Raw genomic sequence first — 25,470 nt, forward strand, 5'->3', positions numbered from 1 at the left:
AAAGAAAAATTTCTATGAAAACAATCATAAAAAAAAAAATTTTTAAGAAGTTTGAATTAATCTTTGTATTTCATTACAGAAACTGCTCCGAGTGGGTCACTGATGTCGCGGGAGAACTTCAAGGGCTGCATCCGGCACGTGTCCATCCGGAACGAGAGGCGTGACTGGATCGACATGGAGGATCTGAGGAACGTGCTCCTCAGCGAGTGCCTCGTGTCCAGTGATGACAGCTAAGGATGACTGTCCGACTTCCGGTTCCGCTTTCCGGGCGCTTCTGGTTCCTGTTGATGCCACACCAAAACTTTTTCCAAATGTATTGTGATCAATAACGAGTTTAGAGCCAGTTATTTATAGCCCTTCACTGCCATATAAGTTAGATTACTATAGCATTAGATTTGAATATTTGTATATTTGACTACAAAGTTTATTGCCAGTGACTGCATTTTGTACTTCGCAATCTGATTCATAATTTATTTCGCCTATTTATAGAGTTTATTATTTTGTCCATTATTTATTTTATGTTATAAAGAGGCTTTAAGTTTGTATTTCATTTTGCATACAACTTACTAAAAATTTGTTTTACGAATCTCCTGTTTGTACAGTGCGCAACGAAAATTTACTTAAGTAGCAATAACTTCCATTATTTTCATTTGTAAATAGAAATGCCATTTAGTTTGTATTCATCATAGCACATACATACATGTATTATTCCCATCTTAATAAATTAAATAAAAACCTATTATTTTAGTAAAACTTTAATATTGAGCCCATAATCCGTACCAAAATATGGAAATAATTACGTTAATGATAAAGCGATACAAAATTTGGACTAAAATTATAAACATCCTCTGAAATGGTATACAAATTCATAAAGCCTTTGAATTAAAATCCTATATTTTTTGCAAGTCTGTATCCAAGTTTTGGTGCAGCATTTTTTCTGTGAGTTTACTTTCACCAACTGGGATCACAATTTTCTAGTTTCCCCATACAAGCATTACATACATATTTTCTAACCCACACGATGAGTGTGATCAAATCCGTGAGGGGCAGCCGTCGGACCCGAAGATCCACAGCTTCCGCGTTCGATCCCGGTCCCTACATCTACTGTGTTAACTTCTACGACAATGGACTGAGTGCGGTGCGGGATGAGTTCGTGAAGCGGGTGGTCAGCGGCTCTCGTCGGGCTGTTTTCGTCATCGACATGGACAAGGAAATTTTGGAGGCCAACTTTCAGAACGAGCGAAAGTCAAAAGCCATAAAAAATAGTAAGTTTGTGTTAGGCTTATTTTATGAGGTACTCAAAAATGTCGTACAGGGGAATCGGCGAGTCTAAAGCCCTTGGATCCGTTGAGCATTGTTCTGCGATGCATTCAGAACTGTGTCGACGAGTTCGACAAGATAACCAAGAAGATTGAGCTGGAGGCCAACTTCGATCTGCACGCCTACTGGCAACGTAATATTCCCGCAATGCTTAAGAATCTATCGCCAGCGGGGGGTAAAAAAAAGGGTGCCACCGACAGCAAGGGTGGTGCAAATACAGCCAAGCCCAAAACGGGGAAGTCCTCCAGCGACAAGGCGCGTCTGGAAAAGATCCGCTGCACGTCCGTCACCGCAAAGGAGCATCACAAAGTTGGCAAGGGGCTGCCGGCATCCAAGTGTGAGGTAAGTTATGAAATCAAATCTATTTCCTCTTCCTATAATATCTGCCAAAAATACTTTGAGATATGGATAATTTCTTAAATTAAATTAAAATAATAAATTACCTTATTATTTAAGACCGGCTACTATCATTATTCGTTATTTTGGTCACTATTCCTAAATCTTCTTTTATCTTCAATTCCTTGACTTATGTTTTCCTTCCAACGTATGGTATACGCAATATACAGTTTGTAAGAAAATCACTCCTCAGACTATTTTATTTAAAATGAATGGGTATTCCATTCCATTAGCTTAAATTTTTTCTAACTGAAATCATTGCCTTTCAGTACATTAGAGACAATCCGCTATTCACCAAAATACTGATCCTGATCATTGGTCAAATGGATAACCATTTCTACAAGAAGCTGCTGGCCTACGATCAGCCGCTGCGAGCGATCATCCACTTTATGCCACAGGAGAGTGCCTACGATCTCTTGGTGCCCCGACCTCGACGCGAACAGAAACTCCAGGAGGCACTGGCTGCCATCCAGCAGGATATCCACTCGCTGCGCAAGCGGACTCCCTTGAAGCCGGTGGGCATCTTCCAGCAACAGTTGCCCCAGATGTCCTCCTGCATGGCGGCCAAATTCACCGATGATGTCTTCGATCAGCTGAGCTGGTACATGTACGATGTGGAAACACTTCGGGAGTGGTACCGCATGTACTACGTGGAACCATATAGGGAGATTAACGTTAAGATGGATCCCTCGCTGTCATTGCAGGAGACTTTCCACATCGTCGAGTCACTGAGCATCCAGGGGCACTACCTCAAGGCCCAGATGCCGGCATCTCGGGCCGATGATGCCACCGTCTATCTGTACATGGAGTCGCTAATGAGCACTTTCGGCAATCCCAAAGAGCTGATGACCGAAACGGAGGTCCTGCTCCTGGCCAATCCCACGCCATCGGTTCAAACTCGAGTGCTGGACAAGGTGAAGGTCTATGCGAACTCTTTTAAGAGCATCGTAAAGCTGAACAAGAACGACCGCTTATTCGTGGAGCAGGCCAATGGGCTACTGTCCAATATAATGTCCTACATGGACCAGTCTCTGATGAGGAACGTATATCACGCCTGTCTGGAGTACAATCTATTACGGCGCTACTTCACTTCCGGCTATATCAATCACTCGCTGGCAAGGCAGACGTACAATGGCGCCCTGGAACCGATCTATCTGCCCAAATACGCCGAGCTTTACCTCACGGACGACTCGGTGATGCAGCGGATAATTCAGCTGGTTAAGGACTACGATGACTTCAGCGTGGAGGAGGTGCAGCCCAATGTACATCTTTACACGTTTCGACGCTCCCTGAACGAGGTCTTCGAAGAGGAGAAACAAACTGTGATCCCCACACGTCTTTGCTTTAGGGACTTTACCCTGTACGAAATGAATTGTAAGTTGTAATTTATCAACTTAAGATTTATATAAACTTTAATACATTTCTTTTCTTTTGCAGATTTCCTTCAGGACTTGGTCACGCCGCAAAAGTTCGCCGAGATCACCGAAAGTTATATGTCACGCGAGACGCAGAGTGCCGAAATCATTTCTGGTTTTGACCCAATGATGGTCAAGTGCAATGAGGACAACGATCGGGTCGCCATCGATCCCAAAGTCTTTGTTCGACCAAACTCGATCAAGGGACAGCAGGCCAAGAAGAAGGAAAAGAAGGATCAGGATGATTCGCGGTCCGTTACCCGCAAAACTTCCCTAATTCCAGACGAACTAGTAACAGCAAGATTCAGGCGACAATCTGCAAAGTCGGTTCAATCTGAAACCCGGCGAGTAACAGCTTCCATGTTGCAGCCGAAGATATCCGGATTCGACTCAAAACAGGGATCACACCATTTCATAGGACTCCGTCCAAACCATCCCATGCTGGAAGGTTATAACTTGGACGACACCCTTCAGACCATCAAGTCCAAGACATCAAAGTACTTCTTTGAGGAGGGTCGTATCATGCTCTATGAGGAGAGGTGGAACTTCCGCCAGATGAACAAATGCCTGGCCCTCGAGATTGGCGGCCAGGAGGTGCATTTCCGGAGTGCAGGCGATCCACTGGGAGTCACAGCCACGGATTCCAGTGTGAGGATCGAGTCGAAGAACGGAATCAGTGTCCGAGTGATGCCTAAAGAAAGCGAGTGCGCCAAGGCAGTCCTAAACTTCCCCAACGGTCTGAGCACCTTCTGCCACGACACTCATACGGAACACCATTGGCAATATCAGGTATGATTAATACCCCATCTAAAATTTAATGAAAAAAGCATATTTTAAAGTGATTAAAAACGTCTATATATTCACTATCCTATAAAGTAAGTCTAAATGGATAAAGAGATGAGCTGCAGTCGAACTTTCATAACTTCGAACTTGCTTATTTCAATTGGTTCAATGTCGACTATATATGAAACAAGCTTATCTTCATTATCCATTTAGATATTATAGATACAATTTGGAATATATACTATGCAGTCTTTTTGAACTAGCTAAAAATATAATTTATAAATTAATACATTATCCCGATCTCCCAGCAAAATGACCTAAATGAAACCCGGCGTGTCTGCACTCCTTATGGGTGTGTGATTGTGTTCTACCAGAGCACCGACACCATAGTGATCATGCGGTACAACGGCGAGGTGTATCACCTGTATAGCTTTACGGGTGCTGACAACGAGGAGGAGGAGGAAATGAACTCGGAGTTCATCAACGCCTGCTCCACGCAGTCCACCTACTCCAGCTACAAGCCCCTCCGCGAACCCAAGAGGAGGGACAGGAGTCGGGATGGGTCGTCCCAGAAGCGTTCGACCATGCGCAGTGTGGGCGGACTGGACATCAACCTGCGGCCATCGGCCCTGAGCAGTGGCTCCAAGAAAAGTCTGCCCTCCAAAGCATCCACTTTGGGTGGACGGAGGAGCCAACTGCTCAAGAATCAACAGGCTGCCGCCTTGTTTGAAAGCATTAAGTTCGAGCTAAACTACCTCAATTTCATCATGGCCCTGTATAAGCTGAGCTATCGCTACCTCAAGTTGACCACTTCGCTGGGCAGTGTAGTAAATGTGCAACGCGATGGGAAGATCTGGTGCGGCAAGCCCTTCCGGAACACCGAGTGGCATGATTATTATGCCGATGAGTCCTACTCCATGCGGGACGATGGTGTCAAGATGATCTGGACGGCGGAGGAGCTGCGGTGCTACCACAACGACGGCACTGTCATCACTTCGGGCACTGGCATAGGTTGGGATCCCGGCACGGATGTCGACGAGATCGACATTGAAATCAGTTCGAGCAGCTCTCATGCCAATGCGGATAGGGATAGCTTCCAAAGGCTCCGAAAGGTTGTATAATTAAGTTAAATGATCAGTCTTATTTAAGATTTACTAATTATTTTATCACAATTACGATTAGTTTATCTTCTGTTCTTGAAAAACCATAAATACTCTATTAAAACCATTTGATTTCGTATAATTTGTCTGGTCAGAACAGTTTTTTATTTATAAACGATCAAATTATTTAAAGCTTATATCACCAATTCCTTTTGACAGGAAACTATGTTCATCAATGCACCAGATGGCTTGCCGTTTAGCGATGTCACTTCGGAAGTTGAGTCTCGAAGTCTCAGTGTGATTATTAAAAATATATCTGTGAAGAGCGACTTAATGGTGGAAGAGGAGGAAGGAGAGATTATCCATGATAAAAGCTACATCACTTACGTGCCAAACAGTTACTTTATAAACCACAAAGTCTATGCCGGGATCCACTTCACTTTCAGCCACATAACCGATGTGGATCTAAATCTTGAGACCTCGATCTTCACCTGCGACGACCTGAAAGTTCGGGTGTTTAAGGATCCTATATCGACTGGGGATCGGCAGTCAGAACCACAAACGGAGACTCCATCATCTGAAGCGGATTCAGATGAGTGGACAAAAACCAAAATACGGAAGCCGTCCGAGGTGCCGACACTAGATCCAACTTCAGACATAACACCCTCCAGTGGGGAAGAACAGTCAACGGATAACTCGGAAATCATTGTTCCCACCTGTGTGGAGGTGGAGTGCAACAACCTGGTTTTAATTACGTTTGATGATCGTGTCTCAATACAAACCCACCTGCGGAAGTTTGGATGCGACGAGAATGCAAAGTGCGACTTACAAGTGCGGTGAGCTTAAAATTTCCTTTATCAAATGATTAAAAATTTAAAACTATAATTAGTGAAATACTTTAAAGTTAATAATACGTTCCTCAAAACTACAACTTGATCTCTATCCAGTGACGATATCGAATTGAATGTTTATTTTGCCGAGAGCCTGTCAACAACTTTTCGGAATTGGGTAGACGAACTTACCAGTTTCATCAACTGTTTCTGCCCCAAGCGACGCACCTTGTATTTCCTGGAAACCCAAAGCCTACAGTGCCAAAGAAAAGGTATATTAAATATTAGTTATCTATTCAGCACGATTTTAATGACATTTTTAAAGGGTTCGAGCTGATGAAATCGGTGCCGCCTCTGGGAAAATACAACTTCTGTGCTGGCAACTACTTTATCGATGTGAACGAGCTGAGGTCAGTCAATAGCCAAATGAAAAATGAGTATGAGTGGTTCGACAAGGATATGGAAAAGTTTCCCCGCTTCCAACTTTACAAGAAACCACCGCAAGAACCCGATTTTCCCATGGTTCTGAATGCTAGGTATCGAATAGGAGTTTAAAAGATAGTAATATATATTTATTAAGATGTATCAACCTTAGAATATTTGTGGAGATACCAGCACAACTAGCGAATACGGATCGGATACACCAGTTCGTTTCGGAGTTTGACTCGATTAAGTTTAGGAAACAACGCTATCGCTTCAATGAGTGAGTTGTAAATCACCTTTTTTTTAAAAGGTTTTTTAAAAAATATTTTTATCTATTGCAGATCTGTTCTTTTCCATCTGCATCCACGATTACGCCTGCTGGTTCAGCAGGAGATTAGCAAACGTAGCTGGAAGAATCACCATGACGAGCACCTTCGTCGCATGTTCATAGAGCAACAGCGCCTCAGCCTCTACATGGCCATGCTGAAGCACAAGGTGTATCCCAACTACTTCCAGTTCAAGGACCAGTTCAACTCCCACGTCCGCAACATCGAGTTCTTCCAGTTCATGACATCCAAGTGCAACGAGAAGATCCAACCCGAGGAGCCCATTGTTGATCCCGCGGATGAGCCAGCTCCACCGAGCAAAGTCAAAGGAAAGAAGAACAAATGTGTCTGTCCCAAATACCTGAAATCTTTGGATTAGAGTCAACAAATTTACAAAAGCTTTTTATAGATTAAAAATGAAAAACTGAAATCTATTCTGCAGGCTTACATTTATAAGAATGAAAATGTAATATTAAAAAGTGTAAAACTAAATCTGGTGTTCTGTATGTAGAAACATTTGGATTATTCTGGAAAAAGGTTTTACGCGAACATTTTTCAATTACCATTAATACTTTACTAATAAAAGTCTTGACCATTGTTATTTAACACGTAATACATAATTATCGTTTCAAATTTTAATTAATTTTAAGGTAAGGAATTTGAATGCTGTGGAAACATTTTTATACCCTTGCAGAGGTTTTAATAAATCTATAAATGATCGGCTTGGGCAGGGGAATGGGGTCCGGTATCTAAATGGCCAGTGAGGCGGCGGACTTCTCCTTGATCACCACTGACGCCTTGGCGGAGAAGGAGGAAGGGGCGTCGTGGCGCCACCTCCTCCCTCTCCGCCAAGGCGTCAGTGGTGATCAAGGAAAAGCCCCCCGTGGCACTGGCCATCCAGATACCGGACCCCATTCCCCTGCCCGAGCCGGCTCCCATTCCGGCCGTTCATGCGCTCGATGGCGCAGGCGCAGTCCTCGGGTCGGGCGTACTCCACGAAGGCGAAGACACGCCCAAGGCGACCATGGTAGCGGTCCACCGGAAAGTTGACGGCGGTGAGGACGACGCGACGCACCTTCCAGGAAGAGCGCTTAGAGGAGCGGCCGTGGGCGGGGCGATGGCGGCGGCTGCCATGCCCACGATGGCGGTGCGAGTGGCTCGAGGGATGGTGGTGGCGTCGATGGCGGTGATGGTGGCGATGGCGGCGGCTGGACTGCTTCGGACGATCCGGCTTCCTGATGGAGCCCTCCGGCTACTCATCGCTGTCGCTGGACGAGGAGCTGCTGGCGGTGGAGCTGGACTAGCTGGAGGATCTGGTCCCCTTCCCCTTGGGCATCCTGAACCTGATCTCTTGCACTTTTTCAGGTTTTCCGGAACTGCTGCTGAGTTGCTCACGCGTCGGGTGACTGCTGCCAAATGAAAATGGGGAAAAGCAAATGGCGGCAACTGTCTTCCTGGAAAATTCAAAGTGACCAAGAAAAGCTTCTAGATTGGAGGTGCCAGGCTGCTTACATCTGGATTGCCACCTAATAGTTGGGATATATACTATGTACATCTCTATGCTAATGAATTGCTGAATCGTTGAACAGGACTGTTCAATTGACTAAAAGCATTCTAATAGAAGTAAAAAGGTATCATCTGGTAACAATCCAATAGAAAATAGAAATAGGAATAGGAATTTTCTCAATACTTATTATTTATATAAGTAGTGGAAATATATTTAATAAATTAATTTCAAAAAATGTTTTTAAGGGGTTATATACCATTTTCATTCTCAAAAATTCGAAAAATTGTTTATTGCTTTATCTTAAAGAACAACTTCTTGAGAACAAATTTGAGCCCAAATTTATCCCAGCCCAAACACAAACTTGAAACTTTAAGCGCGAATATCTCGAAATGATTTTTTTTGAAAAATTACAAATTTCATAAGGATCGGCCGAGTATATCCTATAGCTGCCATATAACTGAACGATTGGAAATGCCATGACTTTGGTGTTTTTAAAGTTAGGAAGTTGGGATTTTTTATGAGTATTAAGAATGCCTCATTTGAATAATTTTGGAGAATATAATTTACAGAATATTCTGCAAGGGTATATCAACTTTGGCTCCGCCCGAACTTAGTTTTCCTTTCTTGTTTATTGTATTATTCTGTACTATTTTCATAGTTTCAAGTATTAATATTGTGGAAACTTTTTATTTCATTATTTCAAGTATTACTAACAATTTTTATTATACGAAATTCTTTAATAGTTTCAGTATTTCAAATGTACTCGACTATTTTCACCGTAAAAATGGTTGCTCAAAGTCTCACTGTCAATTTGAACTTGGCGCTCTGTCTGCTATTTCCCCAAGTTATCGATTGGAGCTACCCCAACATTTATCGTTTGGTGTTTTTGAGCCATCCCAATCCGGTCATATTAGGCTCCCTCAGATGTTGTTGTTTTTTCAGCTGCTCCGGTCGCGCGTTCGTGCTGCTCTCGAAATAATTCCGATATAGGCGAAATATGAATTAAAAAGATCTCCAGAGAATAGAGCATAGTTCTTCGAACCAAACACGCGATCATCGAAGTCGAACCAACGAAATGGCAGAGCCTGCAGCAGCGGAAACCAAAGTGTTGGGCAATGGGAGTGCGGGTGGCGGAAACGCCAATGGAATCGCAGCCGGAATCGCCGAGTCCGCCAGTGCCGTCTTCCAGGAGAAGATGAAGCTCCAGCTGGAGGAGGAGCCCAACGAGATCACGGCGGTGCCCAAGTACGGCCTGAAGCTAAAGTTCGACCATGTCTGGCCAGAGCGGAGGATTCAAAACGCCAGGGCCTCCATTAGGCAAACGCTTCCCCTGGTGCCCCTCGTCTGCAGGTGGGATATACATATGTGAAAAGATATAGACATAAATGGAGTAATTCCACAACTCCAAAATTTTCGTGCGTGCAGGGTACACAAAAATACAGTCAAACATCAAAAATGAAAATAATGATGCATTGAATGTTTTAATTTTTATACCCTTGCAGAGGGTATTATAATTTCAGTCAAAAGTTTGCAACGCAGTGAAGGAGACATTTCCGACCCTATAAAGTATATATATTCTTGATCAGCATCACCAGGAGAGTCGATCTAGCCATGTCCGTCTGTCCGTCCGTCTGTCCGTCTGTCCGTCTGTCCGTCTGTCCGTCCGTTTCTACGCAAACTAGTCCCTCAGTTTTAAAGCTATCTGCTTGAAACTTTCCCAAAAGTTGTATTTCTATTGCAGGTAGTATATAAGTCGGAACGAGCCGGATCGGGCCACTATATCATATAGCTGCCATATAACTGAACGATCGGAAAAGCCATAACTTTGGTGTTTTTAAAGTTAGGAAGTTGGGATTTTCTATGGGGTTTATTTTTGGCTAATCAATCCGACCTACCAAATTTCATAAGGATCGGACGACTATATCCTATAGCCGCCATATAACTGATTGATCGGAAAAGCCATAACTTTGGTGTTTTTAAAGTTAGGAAGTTGGGATTTTCTATGGGTTTTATTTTTGGCTAATCAATCCGACCTACCAAATTTCATAAGGATCGGCCGACTATATCCTATAGCCGCCATATAACTGATTGATCGGAAAAGCCATAACTTTGGTGTTTTTAAAGTTAGGAAGTTGGGATTTTCTATGGGTTTTATTTTTGGCTAATCAATCCGACCTACCAAATTTCATAAGGATCGGCCGACTATATCTTATAGCTGCCATATAACTGAACGATTGGAAATGACATAACTTTGGTGTTTTTAAAGTTAGGAAGTTGGGACATTTTATGAGTATTAAGAATACATCATATGAATAATTTTGGACAATATAATTTATAAAATATTCTGCAAGGGTATATCAACTTCTGCTCCGCCCGAAGTTAGCTTTCCTTTCTTGTTATTTTTAAACAATGTTTTCTTTATACTCGTTTCTCATTGAGCAACTCGGATTTTTATACCCTTGCAGAGGGTATTATAATTTTGGTCAAAAGTGTGCAACGCAGTGAAGGAGACATCTCCGACCCTATAAAGTATATATATTCTTGATCAGGATCACCTCCTGAGTTGATATAGCCATGTCCGTCTGTCCGTCTGTCCGTCTGTCTGTTTCTACGCAAACTAGTCTCTCAGTTTTAAAGCTATCGGATTGAAACTTTGCACACACCCTTCTTTCCTTTGCACGCAGTATATAAGTCGGAACGGCCGGGATCGGCCGACTATATCCTATAGCTGCCATATAACTGATTGATCGGAAATGCCATAACTTTGGTGTTTGTAAAGTTAGAAAGTTGGGATTTTCTATGGGTTTTATATTTGGCCAATCAATCCGACCTACCAAATTTCATAAGGATCGGCCGACTATATCCTATAGCTGCCATATAACTGATTGATCGGAAATGCCATAACTTTGGTGTTTGTAAAGTTCGAAAATTGGGATTTTCTATGGATTTTATTTTTGGCCAATCAATCCGACCTACCAAATTTCATAAGGATCGGCCGACTATATCCTATAGCTGCCATATAACTGATTGATCGGAAATGCCATAACTTTGGTGTTTGTAAAGTTAGGAAGTTGGGATTTTCTATGGATTTTATTTTTGGCCAATCAATCCGACCTACCAAATTTCATAAGGATCGGCCGACTATATCCTATAGCTGCCATATAACTGAACGATTGGAAATGCCATAACTTTGTTGTTGTTAAAGTTAGGAAGTTCGGATTTTTTATGAGTATTAAGAATGCATCATATGAATAATTTTGGAGAATATAATTTACAGAGTATTCTGCAAGGGTATATCAACTTCGGCTCCGCCCGAAGTTAGCTTTCCTTTCTTGTTGTTTATGGGATTAGTTAATCATTACCTAAAATTATTTGTAGGTGTACAAAAAGCCAAGCGAAAATTTAAATGACTTTAAATAAAATAGGTAATTCAAATCTTAAAAAGTTAAAGTTGTCTTTAATTTAAGTTAATCATTAGCTTGAATTAGCAATTCTTTTGGCTTATACTTAAATGCCGTCAAAACAAACTCGTAAAGAAAGTCATAAAAAGTTTAAAATATCTTAACTACAAAACGCATTAAAAATAGTGTTCACTGTTATGAAGGTGGTCTGTAAATAAGCCTTGATTGCAGGAATTCCAGTGTATTGTTGTCTGATGCTGGGGTATGGACACCTTATCCATATTTAATTAAGGCACAATAATGGGAAATCAATATCTGGGCCTAATAATACCTCAACAGGAGTGACATCGAGCCTGTCTCCCTTTCTTTATCTCTCGTGCGTGCCAAATATAGCGCCAGGTCCTGGCCAACAAGCCCACACACATACAAACACAAACAGACACACACGAGTGGGCCCAACTCATAAATTGAATTCTTTTGTGGTCCCCGTTGCCAACTAAATGTCATTAAAAACGTTAGCGCAATGGTTTAGAGGACACCAACACGCAAGGATTTAGAACAGGAAGAGGTGAGGCTAAACAGCTTAGGTTCCCATGGCAAGTCACTTTCGAGGGGTAATTAATTAATAATTAAAATAATTATAAATTATTTGTATTTGTAGCGGTTAGCTTAATGAGTTGGGTAACTTCCTAAGAAGAATTTGCTTAAATTGACGAAAATAAGGATGAAAGAACAAGTTAATGTGTATAAGTCCCTGCATTTTAAATTTTGCTCAGTAAGAATTAAATCTGCATGCCTATGGATACTTTCTGAATTGGTTGGGGTAACTTTCTAATTATAAACAAGGGTGTAGAATCAAGAACTAGACTATGCATATAAAGCCATGTATTTAAAAATGGGTGTAAATATTGTGCTATAAAATCATCGTTAATTAACCCCTTGAGACGATTTGCCCTTTATGCATAATGCAGATTGACTTCGGCATAATCACTACTTTATGCTGTTCCCTACTTTCTGTGTCTCCACAAAAAAATCCCGCATAGCTTGGCGCCACAATGTTTCCATTGTTTCACCCCCCTACTCCATTCCTGTCTGCCCGCATTGGCGCCACGTTGGGCGTCCTGTTTGCGTGTCCTGGCCACATTTTCGGAGCTACAAACGAAAGGACTCAAACACACAAACACATCAGTTCACTTTTCAGCTCCCTTTTCATAGTTCCTTTGACTGGCGTTGAACTGAACCCGCATATTCTCGTTGTAGTTGTCCGAAATCACAGCATTAAATGACCTAACAAATGACCCATATTACAAAATGTTCAAAGTGCAATGAACTTGTGGGTCAATTATTCAATTATTATTCTTATTTCTTCACTTTAAGAATATTTAGTAAGCTCTTAAAAATCAAATCTAATAAATTTAAAGCCTCAATCGTTTTTATAAGTATGACTAACTCTGATAAACATTTCTATGACGTGTACCTGGCTGATATGGCTAATGCATATTTTATAAACTTCAATTATAATTGCTTATCACTTCATATTGACTTCGCATGTTAGGGTACTCTCTTTCATAAGCAAATATTAACGCTACAAAAGCCTTGGGAAATTCATTGAAATAATATAAACGCAGTGTTAATATAATCTCTTAAAACTATCAAAACATCTAACACTAGATTGCAGATCTATTTAAAAAACGGTATTTATTGATAGACTTTTTAATAATGAATAGAAAAATAGTCAAAAAGTAACATTAATACGAAATTTAAATGTTTGTAACGTTGCACAACATTATTTTACACCTAGAAAGATAAGATTTAGGCTACCTAGCATAAACTAGTCATAAAATATTTTAGCAGTTACTACCTCTGCCTGAATCGCTGCCTTATCACGCCTCAGAAATGTTATGTCATGCTGTTGATAGTAATTTAATCTATATTTTTAGGCCCATTTCTCGGCAACCCTATCGAAATTGTTTAGTTCTGTAGAAACGGTTATACTTTGTCATAAAATCATCCAGTATTATGAAAACTAACCTATCTCAAGATTTCGCTTATCGCACTTACACATCAATATTCTTTCGACTAGTTTCTTTGTGAATTCAATTCTGTGTTTGTCACTTCAGCTGCGTCAATCTGTGAAGCTTATATTGTTTCATTTCATTTTTATACCCTTGCAGAGGGTATTATAATTTTGGTCAAAAGTGTGCAACGCAGTGAAGGAGACATCTCCGACCCTATAAAGTATATATATTCTTGATCAGGATCACCTCCTGAGTTGATATAGCCATGTCCGTCTGTCCGTCTGTCCGTCTGTCCGTCTGTCCGTCTGTCTGTCCGTCTGTCTGTCCGTCTGTCTGTTTCTACGCGAACTAGTCTCTCAGTTTTAAAGATATCGAACTGAAACTTTGCACACACCCTTCTTTCCTTTGCACGCAGTATATAAGTCGGAACGGCCGGGATCGGACGACTATATCCTATAGCTGTCATATAACTGAACGATCGGAAATGCCATAACTTTGGTGTTTGTAAAGTTAGGAAGTTGAGATTTTCTATAGGTCTTATTTTTGGCCAATCAATCTGACCTACCGAATTTCATGAGAATCGGCCGACTATATCTTATAGCTGCCATATAACTGAACGATCGGAAATGCCATAACTTTGGTGTTTGTTAAGTTAGGAAGTTGGGATTTTCTATGGGTTTTATTTTTAGCCAATCAATCCTACCTATTAAATTTCATAAGGATCGGCCTACTATATCCTATAGCTGCCATATAACTGAACGATTGGAAATGCCATAACTTTGGTGTTTTTAAAGTTAGGAAGTTGGGATTTTTGATGAGTATTAAGAATGCATCATATGAATAATTTTGGAGAATATAATTTTCAGAGTATTCTGCAAGGGTATATCAACTTCGGCTCCGCCCGAAGTTAGCTTTCCTTTCTTGTTTATTATACAATATGTATATGCCGCAAGGTTGACTAAGCGATTTCCCAGACTGAGAGAATTCGCATTAAGGCATGATAAGTAGTTTAATGCGACCCCCTTCTTATATGTTGTTTTTATCAGAGTTTCTTCGAATAGAGAGGTTTATTTGGCTAATTATATTACCACATGTTTGTATTAAATAATGGCTGATTTATTAACTAATACGAAAATAAGTTTTGTGAATTAGAACATATATTTAAAGTTCTATATATTTAAAGTTCCACTGTAAAGTTTCCAATGAGGGGAATTCAACAAACTCATTTTCGTTTAATATCTGTTATATTATTTGTCCATAAACCAAATACATGACATTTGTATTCCTTCCCTTGATTTTTTTCCACTGAAACCAGTTCAACGTATCTTTGATGACACAGTTCCGGCAATTTTCTTTTTTTGATTGCCAACTACTTTTCACACAATTTCAATCCCAGCCAGGGGGAGAGAACGGCGCCAGTCGGAAAAACATGCATGTACATAGTAAGCCCATCTCCTGTTCGAAACCACCCATCCAGTCTGTCTGTCACACATCAAATGCTTTTTGGCAAGCTCCCAAGGCGTGTGCACAATGTACACACACTCCTTGATGCTCCTTGGGCGAACTAAGAGATGAGGTCTACATATCTTTGGAGCATCTCCAGGACGCCTCAGAGTATCCGCTTGAAAAAAATTCTGTGAAAAGCCCCGGACTCTTTCGAGCCATGTGCATTCGTAAATGAATAATAACGCAGTTCGTTTTCCTTTTTATTCCCCTCTCATCGCCCACTCAAATCATATGTTCATCCATACGAAGCACTTTTGGTTATTGTTTTCTCACTGTCGGAACTGAAAATTTGTGGTAAGATGGAAATCTTATACAAGTTGTTATAGAAATGAGTTCCCTTAGGGGAAAACATTTTGTTGTGAAGCATTTGTACTTTTCCTTTTGCCATTCAACTTGTCACAGTTTGTTTATTTTTGATGCATCTTAGGGAGTTTTTGTTCGGTCTGCTGGCAAAGGAAATGCAAGCACAGGGGATATGATATTTATAGAGTGTTTTCATTAAGTTCTACAGATAATTTGGGGGAAAAATAAATTACTGAAAAAAACTATATATCGTATTTGTTCCTTAAAAATGATGGAAGTATATGTGTTTATTGAGACTGCCAGGAAAAAAAAACTTTTTGACCCCAAAGAATTAACCACATTAAACTTAACCTGTTCGCCAAAGTTAGCAAACAAATGTAACTCCTGCAATATGTCAGCTTACCTCAAGCTAACTTATCTAATTCCCAAGACGACAACAAAGTTATATATTAATTTCTGAAAGCAATTTATCCAGGTACAAGGACGACGTCAGCCAACTTCATTAGTGACTTGCCACAAGCAATTTGATTCCTGTCCACTCCTTGCTATCCCTATCCCAATCTCCTTCTTCTTTTTTTCCTGACCATGGTGACCCGGAAAAAACTTTTCTCCAACAATTTCACAAATTGTGTGGAACATGAAAGTTGGTCTCACGAGCCAAAAAAAAAGAGAAAATACATACACAAAGCATGGAAATGTTTGGATGACCCAGACGAAACCCGAGCTTGGTTGGGATCTTAATTGGGCGACTGAGTTGCAATTCAATTAAGAAACTATTTTCATGTCGGGATGGTGCCCCTGGTTAGAAGTGCAATTAACCATTTACTGAAGATTCGAAAAAAAGAGTCCCATCAGGAAACTTAACTTAACAAGTAGTTTAACTTAAGATAAATCTATACAAGAATTGTTTTAATGGTGAAATCATTTTGATGGAGATAAGAAATAATATCATGGCATAACATTTACTTTCGCTACTTGGTAAAATGAAGACGATTTTAAAGTGAGACACCTCTTAAGACTTGCGGTTTGATTCTCTCTAAGTGAAGAATACATTTCCGACCCATTAAAGTATATTTTTGCTTACTTTTTTCTTTATTTATATTTCCTAATCTCTAATGCGAGTATTCTAAAAAGGCTATTTATCTTAAAAGAATTACTTTGCAATCTAGGTGGCTTCTAAAAATCTGTCGAGTGAACCCTGCCCAGATCCATTCTCAGTTTTAAGTTGAAGTATTTCATTAAGTGTTCACTTGTGTGGATTTCTTGACTTGAAGATAGCCCAACTCGACTCTGTCTGGGCAACTGGTGATCCTCGAGAAGCAGACGCAGAGCAACCACGATGAACCGCCACGAGGGCGTCGTGTGCAAGGGATGCGGCAAGGAGTCGTTCGCGGGGAGGTGCTACCGCTGCCTGAGCTGCCGCGACTTCGACATCTGCGCGGACTGCTACAACGCGGACTTCACCGCCGCGGAGCATCCGTTCGACCATCCGGTGATGTGCATCTACACGCCGGCAGACGTGGAGCTGTACTTCGGCGGCGAGTACATCAGCAGCGATCCGCCGCAGAGCTACCGCTGCCCCTACTGCAAGCACTGGGGCTTCAACGAGTCCACCTTCCTGGAGCACGTCTCCACAATGCACCCGAACGCCAGTCCTCTGCTGGTCTCCACCATGGTCACGCTCTTCGAGCAGCAGCAGGCGGCCCGTCTCTTCCTGGAGGACGAGCAGCTGGCCTCCATCTCGGCGGCGGCCACATCTCGCAACGCCCAGATGCGCCGCCCGGTGGGCTCGCTGGACCTCTACCTGGAGCCCCTCAATCCGGATGGCAGCTACCGCAGATCGGCGGGCAGAAACGAAGATGGGTCGACGTGCAAGGGCAGTGATCTGGTGGCCAGGGACCGGACCCATCGGGTTTCCCGCCGCAGTGACTCGTCGGCGGGCAGAAGTGGCTCATCCGGCCGCATATCCAGACCACCACCGCCCGCTGTTGCTGTGGAAAGCAACTCCGCCATCGGGAACAATGACTCCTCCATGGATCTGGATGACGAAGAGTTTCTCATCGCGAACAATCCTCGCCTGAATTGGCTGCGACAAAATGTGGCAGCCAGGGAGAGACTGCGCCTAACCATCACGGAGTCGGGATCCAACCGGAACTACGTTCATCCGCCGGCGGATGTGCCAGCCACTCTGGGCGCCACCGCCCAGCAGGTCGTAGCTCCGAGCTCCAATGCTGCTGCTCCCATCACACATCCCTCGCTGACCGAGATGATGCGCTTCTACGGCGGCAGTCTGCAGGTGCCGCAGGAACCGGTAACCTCCTCCGGTCGAGCCATCCGCACCTGGCCTTTCAGTTCCGGCTCACAGCCGGCCACCGGCAGCAGCACCCGGACCATCAATGTCTATGGCCCGACCTCCACTTACACGCAGGCGCCGCACAATGCCAGATCCTTTTTCCTGGCCCCGGAAATGTATTCCCGCGACGAGCGTCGCCGAGCGGCCAGGATGCCCAGCTTCCAGGGGAGTGGAGGAGGAGCTCAGCAGCGCCTGGGACCCAGCTCCCGGGCCTTGGCCGCTCGCAATGTGGATTTCAGCGATCTGCCGACGGAGGAAGGTGATTTGGCCAGCATCAACGCTTCGTCGGTGGACAACCTGTTGCGGTGCCTGAACGAGGAGACGCCGGTGGTGGTGAAGAAGAGGGAGCAGGAGCGCAAGCGCTACCTTTGCCATCGCTTCCTGGCGCCCAAGAGCTCATCTCGACCGAAGAAGACCTTCCTGGTGCTGCGTGCCGAGTTCGTGGCCCAACTGCTCTCCTCCGCCCTCTGTGAGGAGGACTTCCAGGGCATATCCTTCGCCCCCATGGTGAACTTCAATCCCACTCCAAAACTGAAGAAGGTTTCGAGCAGCAACATCGCCGGTGCCGGAGATGCTGAGAAGATCCCGCCTCCATGATTTGTGAGATCAGTTTTGTGTACTATTTGTAGCAGTGCAGTTTCTTATATCATTTTATATTGGTTAAATTTTCGGTTGACATCAAGACAATACCTGGTACTTTTGGCTTTAAATACCAGTAAATTAATGGCAGATTGGAAATAATTTGTAAGATGCCCCCAATCTGTGTATATATTTTTGTAGCAGCTCATGGTTTTCTTGGTGCACTTTTCTCTTCAGTGCTGAAGTTTTCTTCGCCTAAATAAAAAAAACCTCTGATTTAGGATTATCATTTAGTTTAACTTATAATAAAACAAAGGCAAAAATCAAATTTATTCCTTACCAATGAAAATTGTTATTAAATTAAACATTTAATTGGGTTATGACTATAAAAAATATAACTAGAGCCTTTTTAGGACTTAAATAATATACATTTGCAGAAGTTGAGATTTTTTCCCGGAGTTCACGAAAGTGTTCTTCAAAACCCATACCACTCAGTAAAGTGCAAACCACAGAGTTTGCATATTTCTCCATGTCGGCAACGTTCAGAAAAAAACCCTCTACACTTTTATTAAGCTTAATTAAAAAGTCAACAGGCTGTAGAGAGACCCAAGAATTAGCTCAGGCAGGCTTTGAATCACAGCCATTTTCCCTCGTTTTGCAATTGGCCAGCGGGAGATTTTCCTGCTTTTCAATTAGCCTCTTCGTTGTTGTCGAGCAATTTTCTTGACCCCATAAAAAGGGTGTAGGTGTGGCAGTGGAAAGATGATTGTGAAATAAAAGGCTTATAATCTGCAATATGAAATTGCAAGTTTTTAATGGAAAATAATTGGATAATTGAAATTGAAGCGCATCTGTGCGTAGCTTATCTTGTTGCATGACGTCAAACGAAAATCCCTTTGAGATTCAAATAAGTCCCCTGCCACCTCGACTTGTTTTCTGTGGCAATCATTGCGCAGGCTTATTTACTTTACATACCAGTTTTGTGTAATTTTAAAGAAGAACTTTAAAATGTTTAAATAAAATAGTTGAGCATTATTTACCTGAATATACATTTATAATATTTCTGACCTATATTAGAATATATTTTGCTTCAATGACGCAAATTGGTTTACCTTTATAATTAATATTTGTAATGATTGACAATATAGGTGCGTCTAGTGAACTAGGTATAAAGTTTGCCAAAGGTGCGTTCCTAACGGCACAACGTATTTTATTGTTTAACCTTAATATCTGATAGGAATCCAAAGCGAATAAACTTGAAAAATATAGGGGTTGCTACATAACGACATTCATTGTGTTACTAGTTTATCTTATTTAATTTAATTAAATTATATGTATCAATTTTCTGTTGTACTGAATAAGGTAATTACTTATAGTAATACAATTTTCCTTGCACAGCTCTTTAATTTAAGAGTTAACAAAGTGGAAGCCGTAACATAATCTGGTAGCTCCCATCTTTGGATTCGTTTGCGATTTCCCTGATTTACATGGCTCATGAGAGTGTCTCTCCCATTGGCTTTCGCAACATTTCCGTATGGCTGACAGCATTCTGGGGCCATGCACTTGACTTTGGCACCCGCTGACCTTCAAAACAGGGCCTAGAAACCCCAGGGGAAAACGGCAAAGCGGAAGGTTAAGCTGTCACAGCCACAAATGCTGAAAACTTGGGGTTGTTTTGGGGGGAAAGCACTCACAAATATGACATCATCGGGGTCAGGGCACGCAATTGGATTGGGATCGAAAGTAAGAATGGGAATGGAAATGTAAATGAAAATGGGGAAAACATTAGCTGCCAAAAAATCTAACTTTTCGTTGACCCACTCTCTCTTTTTTCGGTAGATATGCGGCCTACTACTGGAAAGTGTCGCGTGAAGGTCGTCGGGTGTACATGGACTACTACTACATGGAGAACGGCAAGCAGATCTATGGAGTGCCCATCGGCGGAATTGGAGGTGGCACCATTGGCAGGGGCTATGCCGGCGAATTCTGCCGGTTCCAGATGCGTCCCGGCATCTACGAGTACAATGTGGTGCAGGCCAATCAGTTCATCGTGACCATCAAGGATCAAAAGGGATGCACCATCTTCCAGAGCCTCCTTTCCAAATGCAGGTGAGCATGTTTTCCAATCGATCTCTCTCTCATTCTATCCCCCTTCTCATTGTTGCAAAGATAGTTTTTCTTTTCCAAGTTTTTCCACATTTACTTTCCTTACTTGTTTCTTTTTGTTAGGCATGATTCGTGTTGTTTGCATGCTATGAATTTAGTTATATTTTCTACCTCCCTCACTCGCCCTAAAAAAAACTACCTTTTGGGAGTATCTGACGACTGCTGGCTGTTATTTTTACTATTTATTTGTTACTTATTTATCTTGACGGGTTTTCCATGTTTTACTCTCTAAACATTGAAAATATTGATGTAGGCTAGCCTAGAATTATTACTTCGACATGTGGAAAAGCGAATTTTCTGTACATAGCGTGACCAAAATGTTTTGGTCTTTGAAATACGCCTTTTTTTTGAGTACGTAATTGAAACTTGATGGTTGTCTCACATTTGATTGTCAAATTATATTTTTAAGTTCAATGCACTTTTTGCGTAGGCACCTTATGTTAAATATTAAACAAATTACGAGCAACGTCTTTGCAATTCCACATTTTTAATGCCTTTTAATTATTGAGTTATATTTTCACCATTTATAGACATTGCCTTTGTTTTCTTTAAAAACGCATATCAAACATAAAAAAAGGTGCAACTCCAGTTTCAACGTGTTTTATTACTTACTTCATATTAATGGCGTTTGTTAGATATAAAATAAAACACTTCACAAAAACGTGAATAAAAAGCTTATTCAAGCGTAGCTGACGTGGATTTAATGACCAGTGTAGTTGTCAACATTTTTCCCTACTTGTTGTACTTCAATTTTTATATCAATACACCCTGAAAACATCTATTGCTTACTTCCCAACGAATTTCTACTACTGTACTATTTCTAGTTTTATTCCATAACTTCCAATTGTACTAAGTAAATGTGTCTCTCCCTTAAAAATCCTAACGAAAAGTGTGAGCTTTCTTTAACCCCAGATCACTTCAAATGCTAACCCCACTCACCTTAAAAATAGGTGTCGGTTTCTCTCTAAAACTGAAAACTGTAAGAAGCCATACGTGTTTTGAATGGAGATTATAACTTCAACAATAAATATTTTTCTCTAATTCTTGATGCACACTTAAAACGAATTTTTAAACACGCAACTCTTATCGACAATCACACCGACAACAATCACCACATATGGATATGTTAACATACAAACCACCGATTCCGGGTTATTTTGGGTTATCTGGCGCAACGACAACCGTTTGGTATGATGTTATGATGGTATAATGGTATACGATGGTATGGTATGGTATCGGGCGTTCTACCTTGTTGGCTTCTATTTGGCTTATGCACTTTGGTTTCGATTTGATTTTGCTTTGTTGCCTTCACACACCCACTCCACACCCATCCAGCACCAGGTCGAACAGCGATCGCAGCGATCCGGATGCCGATCCGGATGGGGAAAGAACTAAATGTCAACTGCCCAATTGCAGCAGTCGCACCAAGCAGCCGCTGAGTGCCTGGCACTCGAACATCGAGGACTCCCGCTGCAGCTACACGGGTCTCTATCCGCGCTCCTGGACCGAGTACGATCTGTCCCACTACGGGGTGCGTCTCACCTGTCGCCAGGTGTCGCCGGTGATCCCACATGAGTACCGAGAGTCCAGCCTGCCCTGCGCCGTGTTCGTGTGGAGCGTGGAGAACGTGTGCGACCAGGAGCGCAAGGTGTCCATCACGTTCAGTTTCAAGAACGGCACCGGCAACAAGAAACAGGATGCCGAGGGCGGAGCCGAGTCGCAGCTAATCAGCGAGGGCAACGCCAAGGGCGTCTCCATTAGGCAGAAGATCGCCGACATGCCCTGCAGCTACAACCTGGCCTGTCGCGTCCTCCCCGAGATCAGCATCACCCGCTGTCCCCAGTTCGATCCCGCCGGCAACGGGGAGCAGCTGTGGGCCCAGCTCAAGGAGCACGGCCAGCTGAGCGAGCAGCCCACCGCCGAGACCCTCAAGAGTGAGTCAAAGTTACTTAAGATTCCTGACTAATCCGAACCAATCGAATTCAGCAACATTTTAGAAACTACAAATCAAAATAGATCATATTTAATTTGCTAACATTTTCTGTAGTAAAAAAGAATCTTAGAACTCAAGCATTCAAATATTTAAAATATTTAACGAAAAACTTTAAAGTCTCGATAAAAATGTTGTTTTCTGGAAATTAGCTTTTTTCTTTTCTTATCTTCAATATGGCATTACCCTAATCGAATTCATAAGAATTCTCGAACTTCCGGTTGAAAAATCTAATTTTTATTTATCTGCTTTTCGTCGTTGACTTCGTTGCCCTTTAGGCTTTGAAAAATCAAAAGAAATAGAATAAAGATCGTGCAAAAATGTATTGCTTAAAAATGTTTAGATCTTTTAACATATATAAAATTCTGTTTTATTATCTATACTTATAAAATTTCTAGGCCCTTATATATAAGTACAATTTCTTTCTCTCAAAACTTTATTTAATTCGACCTCAATGAAAGAAGAACAATTGAAATAACCCTTCTGGGTATTAAGCATTCGAATTAACTAGGCTGTAAATACTTGTATTTAGCTAGTTACCTAATAAAACTCCTAAAGTAAAGAATGACAAAAGTAATTATATTCTTCACCCCTTTTCCCTGTAGCCAAAGATATTGGCGTGGCTGTCTGTGCCCAGGTGGCTCTGAAGCCAATGGCCTCGCATGAGCTGGAATTTGTGCTGGCCTGGGACATGCCGAAGATTCAGTTCCCCAGGAAAATGCAGACCCACACGCGCTACTACACCAAGTACTTCGATGACAGCGGTGACTCTGGACCCAAGATCTGCGAGTATGCTCTGAAGCAGTACGCCTCCTGGGAGAGATTAATCGATGCCTGGCAGAGGCCCATTCTGAATGATGAGTAGGTTTAGGCCTAGGTTTTGTTGCCAACTTGGCTAATCTTTATCCCCCTACTTTTAGGACCCTTCCTGACTGGTACAAGTGCGCCATTTTCAATCAATTGTACTTCATTTCCGATGGGGGAACCATTTGGTTGAAATGTGACTCTTGGCTGGGCAAGGAGTTGGCCTACGATGATCCCCGACTCGCCTATGGACGCTTTGGTTACCTCGAAGGGCACGAATACCGCATGTACAACACCTACGATGTCCACTTCTATGCCTCGCCGGCACTGGCTCATCTCTGGCCAAATCTACAGGTCAGTCTGCAGTACGACTTCAAGGATGCCATTGCCGCGGAGCTGGGCGATACCCGCAAGATGCTCTACGATGGAAAGGTGATGCCGCGCAAGGTTAAGAATTGTGTACCCCACGACTTGGGGGATCCTGATGAAGGTGAGTATTGAAGCTCTCTGTAAACTATTCTTAACTATAAAGAAATTTCCCTTTCCAGAGCCCTTCACCCTTATTAACTGCTACAACATCCACGATGTGAATGATTGGAAGGATCTCAATACGAAGTTTGTGCTGCAAGTCTATCGGGACTATTATGTCCTCAACGAACTGGCCCAGGCTCAAGCGGATAACGCCAGCAAGTTCAGCTCCATCGAGTTCATCGACAAGGAGAGCTTATATGAGCTGTACAGCCAGGACAACAAGCGCAAGAATTCTGCTGATGAAAAGCAACGTAAGTTTAGGCATTTTTTTTATCTTAATTTATTTTAAAAGGTATTCATTAATTTATGAAATTAAGATCTTTGAATAATTCGCTTTTTTTAAATCGAAATCTTTGATTTGCCTTTTTAGAGAACCGCAAGTCTGCGTCGATGTACATCAACGAAACCAATGGAAAGGTGTACCTAATGGACGCTATTGGTTATTTGAAGGCCATGTACGGAGCATGCAAGGCCATCATGGAGCGAACGATTGAGTACGACAAGGACAACGACGGTCTGATCGAGAACACGAAGATGCCGGACCAGACCTACGACTCCTGGGTGATGGACGGGCCCAGTGCTTACTGCTCCGGCCTGTGGCTGGCTGCTCTGCAGTCCATGTCGGCCATGGCCTCGATTCTGGACCAGCCGAACGATTGCCTGCGCTATCAGGACATTCTGGAAAAGGGCAAGCGATCGCTGGAGGAGAAGCTGTGGAATGGCAGCTACTACCGCTTCGATCTCTCGCATAGCCATCGGGATACGATTATGGCCGATCAGCTATGCGGCCATTGGTATCTGAAGTCCTGCGGCTTTGACTACGAGATCTATCCGAAGGAGAATGTGCGCACGGCCCTCAAGAGGATCTATGACAACAATGTGATGGGCTTCCACGAGGGCAATATCGGTGCGGCCAATGGGTTCATTGCCAACGCGAGCGAAACCACCAAGCCGGGTCACGTGGACAACAGCAACATCCAGGCGGAGGAGGTGTGGCCGGGTGTGGTCTATGCGCTGGCGGCCACGATGATCCAGGAGGGCATGTTCGAGGAGGCCTTCCAGACGGCCGGTGGAATGTACAAGACCCTGTCGCAGCGCATCGGCATGAACTTTGAGACCCCAGAGGCGTTGTACGGGGAGAAGCGCTACCGTTCCATCGGCTATATGCGACCTTTGAGCATTTGGTCGATGCAGGTGGCTTTGGAGCGACGGCGGGCCCAACGCGACTAAATCGAGAGTACAATCTTATCCGAAGTCTACACAACCAAAGATATTTCTAAGCCAGCACAAAGATTTTCTTAGCTTTTAGTTTGATTCTTCTGTCGAGGTTGAAAGTGTAACGAGCTTATCGAAGGTGCGAGTGGATGAAGATGTTGTCCGAGATGGTATTCAAATTTATAGCTTTATGTGTACTTTTAAGCTGGAATCTGTAGGCGCTTACTCCATGTCTTCTCTAGCTATAAAGCCAGTCACAAATCAAACTGCTACTCTCTGTTGAAGTACAACTACGCAATGGTATTCAAATGGAGCACAATTCGTATTTAAATGTTAGCTAAGCAAAATATTTAAATCAATTATAACTGTTTTAATTAATTATTAATGTCTTAAGAAAGTATTTCAATGTGTAAACCGTTGCTGTCTGCAATAAATGTGACCGAAGAGTCAGAAATTATTCATGTTATGATCAATCTTTTTGCTTAGCGTAGAACTGACTGATAC

The 25,470-nt window shown here is 42.4% G+C and overlaps 4 protein-coding genes across 6 annotated transcripts in view; all 4 read left to right on the forward strand.

Moving 5' to 3' along the window:
- LOC108052228 (laminin subunit alpha-1) overlaps window positions 1-736 on the forward strand; it is a 71,026-nt gene extending 70,290 nt beyond the window's left edge. Inside the window, exon 16 of one of the 2 annotated variants that reach the window (XM_044460403.1) lies at window positions 80-736. In XM_044460403.1, coding sequence (XP_044316338.1) covers window positions 80-234 — 155 coding nt within the window. In that variant the 3' untranslated portion in view covers window positions 235-736. The remainder of the gene's footprint in view (window positions 1-79) is intronic. The other variant, XM_017134577.2, reaches the window with a different exon arrangement.
- A 237-nt stretch (window positions 737-973) lies between these two features.
- LOC108052238 lies at window positions 974-7,085 on the forward strand. Its single transcript, XM_017134589.2, has 10 exons — window positions 974-1,265; window positions 1,316-1,662; window positions 1,986-3,090; window positions 3,154-3,920; window positions 4,223-5,026; window positions 5,234-5,850; window positions 5,962-6,116; window positions 6,170-6,380; window positions 6,440-6,547; window positions 6,609-7,085. Exons 1-10 carry the CDS (start codon window positions 1,022-1,024, stop codon window positions 6,970-6,972), a joined length of 4,722 nt encoding a protein of 1,573 aa, XP_016990078.2. The 5' UTR covers window positions 974-1,021; the 3' UTR covers window positions 6,973-7,085.
- Window positions 7,086-9,038: 1,953 nt separating this feature from the next.
- Window positions 9,039-25,425, forward strand: LOC108052229 (non-lysosomal glucosylceramidase). 2 transcript variants are annotated; one of them, XM_017134579.2, is made up of 7 exons: window positions 9,039-9,450; window positions 20,100-20,369; window positions 21,762-22,360; window positions 23,022-23,277; window positions 23,337-23,710; window positions 23,769-24,002; window positions 24,122-25,425. In XM_017134579.2, exons 1-7 carry the CDS (start codon window positions 9,176-9,178, stop codon window positions 24,979-24,981), a joined length of 2,868 nt encoding a protein of 955 aa, XP_016990068.2. In that variant the 5' UTR covers window positions 9,039-9,175; the 3' UTR covers window positions 24,982-25,425. The 2 variants fall into 2 exon arrangements, with proteins under 2 accessions (XP_016990068.2, XP_016990069.2); XM_017134580.2 differs by having other exon boundaries at window positions 21,843-22,360.
- LOC108052231 lies at window positions 16,495-18,543 on the forward strand. The gene has a single exon (XM_017134581.2). It carries the CDS (start codon window positions 16,668-16,670, stop codon window positions 18,276-18,278), a length of 1,611 nt encoding a protein of 536 aa, XP_016990070.2. The 5' UTR covers window positions 16,495-16,667; the 3' UTR covers window positions 18,279-18,543.
- Window positions 25,426-25,470: the final 45 nt, after the last annotated feature.

The sequence above is a fragment of the Drosophila rhopaloa genome, unplaced genomic scaffold (assembly GCF_018152115.1).
Source record: "Drosophila rhopaloa isolate 14029-0021.01 unplaced genomic scaffold, ASM1815211v1 contig_2, whole genome shotgun sequence".
Lineage (NCBI taxonomy): Eukaryota > Metazoa > Arthropoda > Insecta > Diptera > Drosophilidae > Drosophila > Drosophila rhopaloa.

Bases quoted from the DNA above. Each gene is read 5' to 3' on its own strand.
- LOC108052231 (XM_017134581.2), top strand. From the start codon at position 16,668: ATGAACCGCCACGAGGGCGTCGTGTGCAAGGGATGCGGCAAGGAGTCG.
- LOC108052238 (XM_017134589.2), top strand. From the start codon at position 1,022: ATGAGTGTGATCAAATCCGTGAGGGGCAGCCGTCGGACCCGAAGATCC. The intron at 1,266-1,315 runs GTAAGTTTGTGT...AATGTCGTACAG, and splicing joins GTCAAAAGCCATAAAAAATA to GGGAATCGGCGAGTCTAAAG. The intron at 3,091-3,153 runs GTAAGTTGTAAT...TTTCTTTTGCAG, and splicing joins TACCCTGTACGAAATGAATT to ATTTCCTTCAGGACTTGGTC.
- LOC108052229 (XM_017134579.2), top strand. From the start codon at position 9,176: ATGGCAGAGCCTGCAGCAGCGGAAACCAAAGTGTTGGGCAATGGGAGT. The intron at 20,370-21,761 runs GTGAGCATGTTT...ACACCCATCCAG, and splicing joins AGCCTCCTTTCCAAATGCAG to CACCAGGTCGAACAGCGATC. The intron at 23,278-23,336 runs GTAGGTTTAGGC...CCCTACTTTTAG, and splicing joins AGGCCCATTCTGAATGATGA to GACCCTTCCTGACTGGTACA.